The following is a 13,496-nucleotide window of genomic DNA, read 5'->3' as shown; positions in this document are numbered from 1 at the left end:
ATGAAATTATAAATATATGAAATTATATATATATATATATATATATATATATATATATGTGTGTGTGTGTGTGTGTGTGTGTGTGTGTGTGTGTGTGTGTGTGTGTGTGTGTGTGTTTGTCCATTTTAATTTTTATGCTTCATTTACACAAATACAGTAGCTCTTCCCTTAATCCTTCAAAATGTGAAATCCTTCCTGGTTAGGATCGAATACTCAACCATAAATAATGAATCACTCTTTAATTTTTGGTAAACAATATAAACTTATTACCATAACAATTACATTAATCTTTATGCAAATTGACCGCCACTCCACCAGAAAATCCTATGGAGAACACTGCAGTAGGTTTCCTTCGTGTATAGGATAGTTTGATTTTTTTGATATGCTAGTTATTTGTTGTTGTTGTAAAGGTTAGTTTGTTTGTTGTTTCTGGTTTGTTCCTGCAATATTTTGTTATATTTTCATACATTTCAAGTATCTGTTCATGTACTGAGTTGACTTTCGTGTATTATCACTTGAGTTGAATTTTTCTGTTTTATCACAGTACTTTTTAGGTCAGCCATGTAACAGGTTAGGACAAAGACCTGGTGTTTAACTAAGTGAATGGGAAATTAGATACACCTCATGTGTTGCTTACTTTTGAGCTGATATCTTGCAGTGTCTATTTTTCATTAATAATCTTTTTTGTAATTTTCTTTAGTTTTGTTTAAAAACCACCTCTGCAGCCGTTTGCCTGGTCGCTTTAAAATTGGTTTAGAAGTAGGCATTGATGTTCTCTTTCAGTTTTGTTTAAATAATGGCAAAATTATTCAAAAATCTGAAATCTGCTTTTATTGGGGTTTTCATATTTTGAAGTTTAAAAATCATAGTAAAATTATCAGTATCATACATTTTTGGCAATTTTTATTATTTTATTTAACATTTTATTTTTAATTTTAAAGTTAACATTTAACAGGTAGACATCAGTGGACCGTTAGAAAAGTGTTTCACAGAGATTTACATGCTTTATTCACTTTTTTATTTAAAAACAGTTAAACATTTGTAAATTTGAGTATACTACAGTTAATTGTACATTTGTTCTTTGATACTTTTTACTTTTAGGATTTATTTAAATACAGTAATATATTGTTCTGGGTGAGACAGGTCAAGGTCCAATTCTCTTACACAACTTCTTAACAGTCCAAAAGTATGCAAATAATTCATGTTAAAATTCGTATTTCATGGGTCCACTGTCCAGGTCTGTCAATATCGACAACTGTCTCATCAGCAATTATTTTCAGTGCTTGATAACTAAATTTGTAATTCTGTCTGTTTTCAACGCTTTACTTTTTGAACCATGGACATTCCGCCCCTGCGACTATAATACCACAACGTCTAAATTTAGTATCTATTTCGGCAATTGCGTAATACAAGCCTAAGATATTTGAGCAGCGTGCTGTCAACACTGATATCCCATGTATCTCGTATGATAGGAGAGATGTCTGTGTCCAGAGCTGGTACAATGGCATGCAAAATTGAAAAAGTATGGGTTGCATTCGACTGAATGTATTTCCTAACAATGGTGTCTAGACATTTCATAAAAGTAGATATAAGAGCTATTGGACGATAATCATTTAAGCTAGTAACTGGAGTGCATTTTGGTACAGGAATTATAATGGATTTTTGAACACATTTGGAACGTGATTCGTTTTCAATGACCAGTAAATTATCACACATAAGATTTCACACAGTTCATCTTTACATGATCGTAACAGGCGAGGACAAATTCAATCTGGACCTGAAGCTTTTCTCACGTTCAATGTACTTAAAGTGCGTCGGAGGTCCCCAAGCTTACTTCAGACGGAGGAGGCAGCGATTCACTTGTAACTGGTGGAATGTCAAAAGGACGGTAAAATCACGCGTAAAATTCATTTAAACTATCCGGAAGAGTTTCATCATCCATTGGAGCTGATTTTGACTTTTGTTTATACCCTGGGATTTTATCAAAGTCTTTCCACGGTTCCGTGAGTCAGTTGTCAAAATATCCTTTTCTAACTTGTCTCGATATAGACATTTCGCATGTTTAATCGCCTTCACAACATTATATTTTGCCTTCTTTATAGCTGAACTGTTGCGATATCTGAAAGCAGCTTCTTCTGCGCGAAGATGGGTAGCTACGGTCCAATCAAACCAGAGTTTATCATTGGGATAAGAAGTTACCACCTTCCGGGGAATGCATAGCTCCTCGCAAAACGATATGTAATCCATCGTGACCTCGGTGCACTCATCAAGGTCAGCTGCAGTTTCAATAAACAAATCCCAATTCGCACATGCAAAAACAGTCCTGAAGTCGCTGAGTGGCTGCTTCTGTCCATCGAGGGACAAGGCGTTTTGTAGGTTTTTGACATTTGAGTTGTTGTCTGTACACGGGTACTAGATGAATCATATCGTGATCAGAGTTACCGAGAGGTGCACGTTTCAGAGACCGATAAGCATCTTTTATTGTCGTATAGCAGTGGTCTAAGATCTTGCAGGGGCCGCCAACTGGTAAATTTCATCAATTTCGCAAAATCATCACAAAACATGTTTTGAAGGCTGATATACCAATTTTAGTTATTTTTCACCTTGACCTAAAATTTGGAGGGGAAAGTAGAGCTGTTCGTAACTGCCCTCCCACTGGCATTCACGGAAAATGTGCCCGCCCACTGAATTTTGATGCCCACTGCCCTCCAGTATCTATGGTCTGCCCGCTCCCCACTCCCCACAACAATTCAAGCTCCCCACTGCCCTCTCCCCACTACTGAAATTCCCCATTGCCCACTAGATGCCCACTAGGTACCCTAGATCAACGCAAAACCGTGCGAGCAGCTAGCAGTATACCTTGGAACATTGCTCCCCTCTAAGTTAGGCGCTTACTCTCCCCTCTAGTTCTATCAACCACGGTTTTCCCCTCCCTCTACGTATTTTCCGGTACCCACTGTCAAAAATTTTCTCCCCGCCCACTGAAAATAATGAAATTTCTTCCCCGCCCACAGTAAATATCGATTTTTTTCTCCCCGCCCGCTGATTAGTTTTGAAATTTGCCCGCCCGCTGAAAAACTGCGCACGAACACCTTTTTGCACGAACAGTTCAGTTGGCGGCACCTGATCTTGTCATAACGGGTTGCACAATTTACGTGTTGATAGTATTTGGGTAGCCCTTTACTTAAATTTGCATGATTAAAGTCACCCAAAACAATGCAGGTTGACCGGAATGTTTGATTTAATGTTGCGTAATTATACCCGACACCTGGTCAATAGCAAAATTAGAATTTGCATCTGGTGACACATATGCAGCAAACAAAAGTACAGATCCAAATTCTCTGGGGAAATAAAATGGATGACTTTTGATAACAAGAGTTTCCAACTCTGGTGTACACGATTTTGAGATAATCCTGGCATCAGTGCACCAAGCATTATTTAAAAAAAACAGAGTCCGCCACCAATAGATTTTTCCACTTCAGCAAATACACGAGCCAAACGAAACAGTGTAAATCCATCAGGCACTAGAATGGAATCAGGCACTGATGAATTTAGCCATGTTTCAGTAAAACAAAACACTGAGCAATCGCGATAGTCTTTCCGCATGTGAATGAGACAAGTTAATCAGTCTTATTTCGTAGCGAGCATACATTTCCGAGAATGATACTGGGCAGTGGTGGGCGATGCTTTCGCTTACGGAGACACGTCAATACTCCGCCACGTTTTCCACGCTCCCGTGGTCGACGACTATTCGAACAGCTATGGGCAGGCTTCTGTTCACCAGCTGAATTTGTGAACAAAGATTTTTCGATGAAATTTCGACCCGAGATCAGTTCACTGCTCACCTCACCGCCGCTCTGGCGGAGCACCAGTAGTTCCTCTCTGTTGTAAGGCAGTAGTCCGGATGATTCAATTATAAAGAAGCATACGAACACGAAAAGTGTAAGAGCACACAAACCGTGTCACCTTTGTTCGGCGCCATATTTATAGTTATGTGAAATGCAACATATTTGCTGCATTTGGTCGTACTGATTTATCACTACTGAAGACGTAAAATGTTGTTTATGGGGTTTGGAATTTGTTCAAACACATCGATCAAGTTCCATAAACATTGAGCGTGGCACAGTAAGTGAGGCTACCCACAATTCTCCATGATCTGTACACACGGAGATCACTCACTAGACTGAAGCAAATTTCTTCTGTACTCAGAACAACTCGGTCCATATTTCAAAATTTAGGCAACCTAGTTCTGATAATCATAATTTTCTGATTTCTCACTGTGAATAATGAGAAGATCAACCCCTTTTCTGTGGAGGAGATAGCAATTTTGTAATCTTGTCGACATAGATTTTTGACAGCCATACACAATATTTTTACGGAAACTAAGGGAATAAGTTGTATCTGTGTTGGCAAAAGAAAAGGTATTTATTTATTTTAATGTTCGTAACAAAGGAAATTTGCATGCCGACAGGTGGTATGATGAGACAATCTAAGTTGCTGATACCTTATCTTGACAACTGTGCAATTTTAAGCACCTCCAAACATCGACTTCTCATTCAATTTACTCTTGAATATCAAACATAATCAATAATGTTGGAATATAGTTTTGACAAATAATCTTAAACTTAAATTTTAAGTAAAAAATTGTTGAGAAACTGATAAAATTGAAAAAGCCTTTAGTAAAAAATGTCTGAGTGAACAAATCAAGGGGAATTGTGGGTAGCCTCACTTACTATGCGTGGGGCATCCGTGTTTCTGGGAGCCGCCTTTACCGGAATTGGTAATGGCGGCTCCCAGAAATGTTTTCGGAACGTGATCAACGTGTTTGACAAATTCCAAACCCCATAAATGACAAGGTTAATGTAGTATGGTGTTTAGTTTAGTTATTTTTGGGGGCTGTATACATTACAGTGTTATGAGCACAATAGGGCTGTTTGCATAAGTATAAATATTGTATCAGTAGCTTGAAGCGATCATGAGAAAATGTTCTCTTGATGAAATTATGACCAAAGCAAACATGGTCCGACCAATACAGCTGGATGTCAGGCCACAAGCATATTCCAAAACAGCACCATCAACTCCAATGAATGCTGGCATTTTTCGACAACCGTTGTTGGTGTCTAGGACAATCATGTTCCCTCACATTTGCCCTTCTCCTCTGTCTAGCGTAACGATTAGTGCATCCGATAATGAATATTATCAGATCCTTGAGATCGTCGAATATTTGCAAAAACCATTCTGCTTCTGGAGCAGTGGGTTTATTATGGACCAATAAACTCCGGTAAAACAGAAATTTCCAGTTTTTAAAGTCTGTGAAAGGTCTGTTCATAGTACCACCAGCAATACTCGTTTAATAGTATTCCTGCCTACACTCGATTTCTCGCTCCATTTTGGCTTCTCGCTACCTGCAAGATACAAGCAGAGAAAGAGATGAGCTTTATAGAAATCAAACACATATTTGATGTCAACTACAACGCATGTGCCGACTAAAATTACCAAAGTTAGCATACAGTGAAAATACCTCAAGGTCACACTAATGGACGCATGTTTCCAGGCAGAATTCTCCGTCATTTGTAAATTTTATAACAAACACCCCAGTTTGCCTCATATTGTGGCATTTTCTGACTTTGCCCTGTATTGTGGTGCCATTCTAGAGAGAGCAGTTCATTCTGTTCATGAAATAAACTAGGTGATTCTCAGAGCACTAACAAATGAATAAGGTCACAAGAAATCTGAGTAAACAGGAAGCTGTTGCGTACTGCTTTGTTTGTAAACACCTACCATTTTGAAAACAACTAAAACTTTTAAATGTTCACACTTTTATGAAAATCACTTTTTAGCTCCCATATATGCAAATGTATATATGCAAATGGGAGGTATCCTTATAAGATGGCAAAATGGCGTCTTTGTGTGTGTGTGTATTTCTGTATATATGTTCATTTCCTAGGCAATTTTAAAACAGTTCTCTGTTACTCAATCCAGGCCTGCAACAAATCAAACTGCAAAGACCAATTGATTGTAATCAAGCAGGGATTCATATTCATATAATTATTTATTCAGTAGCGGTAGAGAGTTATTTTTAAATGGAAAGCATATTCAAATGTGCTTTTTTCATTGACACCCTCAAGTTGAGAATCCAGTGATCAGTGGGTAGCGTTAGTCCTCTTTTTTTCCCTTTTCTTTTCCTAACAAAGTTTCTCCAGGATGTGAAGCAATGAGAGTGGGCAGTAACAATATCGTTGAAGCTAGGGGTAAGTGTTTAAGCTTTAAAATCCATTGGTTCTTGATATCAGAATGCAAGACCACTTGAAACATCTTTCACACATGAACACACCATATACTGGTATGTAAGTATGTTTATACATATGTATTAACATATGTATGTATGTGTATGTATGTATGTATGTACATATATGTATGTATGTATGTATGGATGGATGCGTGGATGCATGCATGCATATTTTACATGTTATGTATGTGTACATGCATATATCTATATACTGACATGGATGTATCCATATTCATATGGGTGCTTATGAATATGTACACAAGTCAATTGAACCCTCTGCATGTATCACAGCTCTTGCGCCACTCATTACACCTGGGGGAGTGTACAAGTCACCCTCCCTTCATTTCACGCATCCATACATATTCTATTGAGGGATGTAAAATGGAATTGGTGCTTTAAGCAGACCATTCAAGGGAGAACAGGCAAGGTGGATATTTTGTTTAAGATATTTCAAACTTTTCTTCTTCTTCTACAAGTCTTGGCATCACAGTCATAGTGTTTCCAAGTACCAGATGCTACAAGCGCCCTCACACATCATGATATTTATATTTTATGTCTTTTGTTTCACTAACTTTTACAAATGTCACAGTATGTAAGAACACCGGGCCACGTACTCCTTGTACAGCAAGTGTAAGGTGAAAATAATCATGACTAATAAGTCAATATAGTAGAAATAACGGACGATGCACTGACCACTAACATTTATTTGTGGGCAAAGGCCAGAGGAAAGCCAAAATTAATGGGCGAGGCTTGCCGAGCCCATTAATTTGGCTTTCCTCTCGCCTGGTTCAATTATAGTATCAACAAACCCCGAACAACCATCGAAATTTAAGAAAATTTCCCGTGCGAACGACAACGGGGCCCAGAACCTGTCAGTGAGTAGTGCGCGCGCTGCAAAAATTTGCAAATCCGGAGATTTGTTTGAAAAAAGCGTCTAAACTTGGCCCACAAATGCTCCATTTTATTTTGTGGTTGATTATGATCTTTGTACAAATCACAATTTTCGTTTTAGCCGTAAAGTTACTATGTTTACGATATTATTCATATTCACGGGCATGAAAACAAACCATTACTGTGTATTTATGGGCAGTCACGTGGTTCAGCTCGACCAATTAAAATGCAATGGACAGGGCATGGTAATATAATAAGTAATAACCCACACACAGCTATTTTATACCAAAGGATTTTGACCAGTTTCTACATAAATTCACGAGCGATATCACATGCATATATAGACTGAGGTGGTCAAAACCGAGTTGTGTACCCATCGCTGGACTTGGTTTGTTGATATTATATCATAACAGTACATTGAAATTCTGATGTGAAATGTTAAGAGGAAGTTTTCTCTAGTTTAGAGCGCACACATGTTCCAACCCTGCTAAGATGTGAATATAGTATGGTTATTTTCACATCTAAACCAATCAAATTGCTATATTTGTGCCATCAATATACTGGTTGATATAATTGCTCTTGTAATTTATATGAAAAAAATCGTGTATCAATATCGGTAACTTCATTCATAAGTGGGCTGCTTAGGTATTCAAAACTTCCTAAATTGCCATGGTAAATTATCATTATCCAGATGTTAGTGCTGCATTTTTTTCAAGACAAAATTTAAAACACCATATCATTATAACAGTCTAACATGTTCACCTAATACTGCCCTCTTACAAAAAGCTGTTGTATCCTTTTGTTTTTTCTCCAGCTTTGGTTGGAAGGAATACAGAGCTTAGCAATGGCTGTATAATAGGGGCAGCCTGTGACGTCACTAGCCATGAAGTCTTGCCAGAGAACACTGTTATATTCGGCGGTAACTGTAACAGACGTGTACAAGCAGAAAGACCACCTGTGAGTTAATCATGAAATTTATGTTGATGACCTTTGAACTTCAACAGTAGTAGTACCGATTGATATTTTCCCAACTTGTTTTGTACGTCAATTGCAAGTTCTTGTTCTACTCCCCAAAGTATGTCAAAACATGTACTACTTAAATTGTCAACGCAGCATCTACACATGTAAAATGCACAGTGTTTACATTTGAATTCTAGTCACGATCAGAATTCAAGTTTTCAACAATGCCAATTCAGTCGACACATGAACAGGCTGAGTTTACAAGCTGAATAGTTAAATACTGTGTATCTCAACATGGTTTGGGGAGTAGAACTAGAAACTGTAGTTGAAATTTGAGATTTAAAACAGTGGTGAAAAAAAATCACCAAAGTTATTGCAGCTGGCCAATAAGACAGACAGAGTAGTGAGAAAGAGACAGAGACACCAGAGAGAGAGAGTGACAGAGAGAGAGGTGCCCAAACTGTGCTAATCCCAGTGTTGCAGTGTTGCAGCCAGGAATTTTAAACCAACGGACACTGTGTCCCACTACCATTTATTTTGGGGACATTTTGCACATTTTTGGGACAACATGCGTCAGTTGTCAATCAAATTTTGTAGTACTATAGTTTCACAAAACAAAATTCAAGCTACCGGGACCGCGTTGCTATGCTATAATTTCAGGCAATTGTAACAGTATGCCATATCTGCCTCCAATCACAGCTCAGTTGGACAACAACCAAGTGCAGTGTTTAGTTACTTTTAATAAGAGCTTCAAATATGTAAATATAAGCCTCAAAATAATCATGTAAAGCAAAGGTCATCATAGGTAATATTAATGGCAGACTACATCCATTGAACACAGTCAACACATGAATGCGCCCGAGGTGACCTGCAGTGCACAAGAATACAGAACAACAGGTTCTGTTTTGGGGACATTGTCGCAAGGGCGCGTCCTTGCTGCAACACTGTAATCCCAGTCTTTCCTTTGAGAAAACTATATGAGACTATTTCATTGAAAATGTCAAAAAAAATAAGGCTTTCAGTTGCCAAACACCAACTTTCACCCTTTTACTCGTACGAAGGTATATTATCATGCAGACATGGTGGCAATAAAATGGCAAGAGAACTAGCAATTGTATTTTTTAATAACCAAGCTTAAGGTTTCACATTTGCTCAATTTTGGGGCATCTCTCTTTTGGCATGGTTCTTGAACTTCAAGATGAAATTGGTCACCATTTTCAGCTTCGTGGTTCTCGGATACCTCCAGACCTGCATTGCTCATAAATTCTGAGACACAAGTCCTTGACATTTGACTAAAATTTTATATTTAAACCAACAAGTATCGTGACAAAACTGAAATGTTTATTGTTGTTTATCTTTTCAGCCACAGACATTACAACTGGATTTCTTGATGAAGATCTTACCAAACTATCATCATTTGAAGAAAGCTACAAGACCAAAACATGTAGACAAATGAAGGATACTGTCAAGTTAATTATTTTTTCCTCTTGTAAATGTCAAATTTAAGCTGTGATAAGCCCTTCTACCCCATGTCCTGTCTGGTGGTTTAACCCTCTCAATGAAAACATTTAGGATATACCAATGTCTGTGTTGAAAGGGTTACTCAGCCAGCTTACCCCCATTTCCCTGTAAATAGGTCCATAATCACCACTGCTAACAATGGGTTTGGGCCAAACCATTGTAAAGAAAGGGTTTACAAATCTGCATAGTCGTTTTTCACATTCAAGACATTTCTAAAGAGCAAAACAAACAGGAGAAAAATGTTTTAAGTGAGAATGATATCTGTGACAGTCGAAGTAGTTGCACATTTGTGTCAGCACATATCTCTGAAGTCTTGTTATGAGAGATGAATCCAACAAAAGATCAAACACAGATACATTCTTATAATAAAGAAGCTGTCATTGGATACCTGCCCAGCGATGTCCAGCATCTCAGAACGGAATCGCTGATTGGTAGATTGATTTATTAATAACAGCTTGAGGAGTCTGAAATGAGGGCTATTGTCATTATTAATAGCAACTTGAGGAGTCAGAAATGAGGGTTATTGTCATTTTAAATAGCAACTTGAGGAGTCTGAATCGAGGGATATTGTTATTGTTAATAGCAACTTGAGGAGTCAGAAATGAGGGCTATTGTAATTATTAATAGCAACCTGAGAAGTCTGAAACAAGGGCTATTGTCATTATTAATAGCAACTTGAGGAGTCTGAAATTTTCCCTCTGATTGGCTATTTTAGTAACAATTCAAGTTTCAGCAAACCAATGAGTTTAAAGCTTCTGAGACACTGCACATTAGCCAAATTTCTTTTGTTGATATATCTTTGTCTTTACATGGAAAGTTATAAATTTATTGCTGTTTTTTTACACTTTGTTTTGTCACTGCAACTGTTAACATTATCACGAATCAAAACAAATTCTAATTCTAGGAATATTTTATTTTGATGTATGTTTATACCATCAGACGCTGTTTTCATTTCACGGTCACAGCAGATTTTTCCAATTGTCCTTTTCCCTGACCCCAACATGACCTCACATCCTGGTATTTGTGTCCGTATATCTCATCAATTTGATTGAAAATGTTGTATAAGACAACAGTATTTACAAATAGTTCCTGAAATGCCTCTCTGATAATGTTTTAGATCACAAGACGACGTCACAACAAAGCGCTTGAATACCATGCTACAAATTTTGGGAAATCCTGCAAATTTAACAAAGTCTCTTTCCATACACAAGATCAGAATAATCTTGGCAACTCTGTAAATCTTACATATTCTTTTAAACTTTCCTGCCAAAGTTTCATCGTCTGTAGGAATGCCGAGGTGATTTTTCGCTGTTTTTGTGCATTTATTTGCACAGTTTAGCACCGAGGTACTGATAGTAAAACACTTACAACGTCTGTGATGATAGCTTGTGCATTGGTGTGCTAAGGTATTATGAAGCTAAGCAACTGAAGATGGTACAGCGTTCATATTCATTATTACTGTCTCTGAATATCTAATATGTATCTGCAATAAATTGCTCGTTTATCTACATAGTCAAAGCCACAGATATTGTGTGGGGCAGCCTTCCAAAAACATAATTTTGCTTATGTATGCTGGAACTTGTGGAAGATACAGTGTCACTGCTTTTGTAAATTTATCACAAGTTAGGTGTACAGTGAAATGTTTCATTGACTTTAAACCTTTGAATGCTGTAATTTTTCCCACCCAAATTTAACTGCAACATTTTACTATTTTTTTAAACTTTTATGTAATTCTTTTTAAATTTTTGACCAAATGCACAGCACTTTTCATAGACTCCAGTTTTTGGTCAAAATTTTGGAAAAATCTGTTGTTGTAAAGGGGACTAAATGACTTTCGCAGTCAAAGGGTTAACAACCCCAATTATAAATTGAACCTGTCAGGTTTCAGAAAGTCAGTGACAAGAATGATTTACAATCAGAATGTGGAGCCTATTGCCTGTATACTTTTGAAATTTCAAATTTTTTTCGATGCCCTACAGTTATACTTCATCATGGTTGGGAATTTATTGTTTTTTCATTTGGGCGGCTTGGTTTTCCAGTGGTGAAAACTCATATTAAAGATAGTGTGGTGTACTAGGCTGATGTAAGATAAGTTTTATCATGGCTGTCTGTTGTGTTGCATATTTGAAAAACACTTCATGTATAATATTTTTATCCATATGCTATTCACAGCTCTGAAAATCAGCATAGTTCTGGACACAGATATAGGAATGGGAATATAATTCACAGGAGTTGCCGTAATGTACCAAAAATTTTCACTGCTATTTATTATTTTTGGTCATTCCTATGACTTTCATCTTCCATACACAGGTACATATTTGTCATCATCCTTTCATGAAGGGAAGAAATAAAATGTGCAATTTAATTTAAACTGTATTGTAATATGTATTGTTTGTTTCTGAAGTACCGGTATGTGCAGAAGCAGTCAAATTATAACAACTGTGTTGACTATAGTATGTGTAAACCAGATATGAACTGAATGTGCACACGTGTTTCACAATAGATTCATTAATAGTCAGTAAACAGATTAGAAAATTTAGCATTTACTCAATTTGACCTACTAATGTGACCCCTGAATGGATGACTTTGAGTTTGACAAAATTACAAACTTAGTTATCAGGCATTGAAATTGACTGCTGATGACTCGACATGTATTGACATTTATCAGACACTACTGGACGCATGAAATAATACAGTATGATATGAATTACTGCACACTTTTTGACTGTTATGAGGTTGTGTAAAACAATTGTACCTTTGACCTGTCTCGTATTAAAGGGTACAAATCAACGAGCAAGGACATGTTACGCAACATATGCAGACCTCAGGATAATCACTAACCAAAACACAAGAACAAAGACAGACATTGTATATTCTGACAGAATAAACGACGTGGAGTGGAAGACAGACTTCTGATAAGACTAGACGTGTATACGGTCTACTGCCAGAGTAACTATCTCTGACGAGGATTTATTGTATTATGTTTTTCAATATTCCTGTCAATAAACCAAATTCATACCAATATAATCGACACCCGTGTGAGGCGTGTAATAAGAACAATCAGATATCTGTTATATCATTATATGTAGCAGGTTTCATCAACTTTCGCGCAGTACTCTCAGAGTTAAATCACTAATTACAAAACTTTATTTCATAATATGTAATTGAGCTAATTATTAACTTGACAAGCTCAATGCTTCTCAGTACAATTGGATATTTATCAGATCAACATCTGTAGCAAGTTTCATCAAATTTAACGCTGTAATTTTGGAGTAATATAACTAATTACAAAGTTCATTAAATATGCAAATGAACCCTTAATTAACTTCACACAACTGAATGCTCTACACAACAATTAGATATCTGTTGGATCAGCATCTGTAGCAGATTTCATCACATTTGGTGCAGTTATTTTGGCGTCATATCACTAATTACAAAACTTCATAAAATATGCAAATGACCTATTTGTTAACTTGACACTGCCAAATGCTTCTCAGTACAATTAGATATTTATCAAAACAATATCTGTACCCAATTTCACTGACTTGGGTGCCGTAATTTCAGAGTTATATACCTAATTACAAAGTTCATTAAATATGCAAATGAACCCTTAATTAATTTCACACTACTAAATGCTTTACACTACAGTTAGATATCAGTCGGATCAGTATCTGCAGCAGATTTCATCACATTTGGTGAAGTTATATCGGAGCTATATGACTAATTATAAACCTTCATAAAATATGCAAATGAGCTATTTATTAACTTGACACTGCCTAATGCTTCTAAGTATAATTACATATATATCAGATCAATATTTGTTGCAAGTATCATC

The 13,496-nt window shown here is 36.8% G+C and overlaps 1 protein-coding gene across 1 annotated transcript; it reads left to right on the top strand.

Moving 5' to 3' along the window:
* Nucleotides 1–6,168: 6,168 nt before the first annotated feature.
* Nucleotides 6,169–12,032, top strand: LOC139124193 (dynactin subunit 6-like). Its single transcript, XM_070690334.1, has 3 exons — nt 6,169–6,251; nt 7,995–8,137; nt 9,504–12,032. Exons 1-3 carry the CDS (start codon nt 6,215–6,217, stop codon nt 9,594–9,596), a joined length of 273 nt encoding a protein of 90 aa, XP_070546435.1. The 5' UTR covers nt 6,169–6,214; the 3' UTR covers nt 9,597–12,032.
* Nucleotides 12,033–13,496: the final 1,464 nt, after the last annotated feature.

Source organism: Ptychodera flava (assembly GCF_041260155.1).
Source record: "Ptychodera flava strain L36383 chromosome 23 unlocalized genomic scaffold, AS_Pfla_20210202 Scaffold_23__1_contigs__length_28996876_pilon, whole genome shotgun sequence".
Classification (NCBI taxonomy): domain Eukaryota; kingdom Metazoa; phylum Hemichordata; class Enteropneusta; family Ptychoderidae; genus Ptychodera; species Ptychodera flava.
This window is presented reverse-complemented; position numbering and strand designations above follow the sequence as displayed.

What these genes read in the sequence shown, in the direction of transcription:
- LOC139124193 (XM_070690334.1), top strand. Translation starts at nt 6,215, where the DNA reads ATGAGAGTGGGCAGTAACAATATCGTTGAAGCTAGGG. An exon ending in CAATATCGTTGAAGCTAGGG is followed by an intron (nt 6,252 to 7,994) that starts GTAAGTGTTTAA and finishes TTTTTTCTCCAG; the next exon opens with CTTTGGTTGGAAGGAATACA. An exon ending in TACAAGCAGAAAGACCACCT is followed by an intron (nt 8,138 to 9,503) that starts GTGAGTTAATCA and finishes TTATCTTTTCAG; the next exon opens with CCACAGACATTACAACTGGA.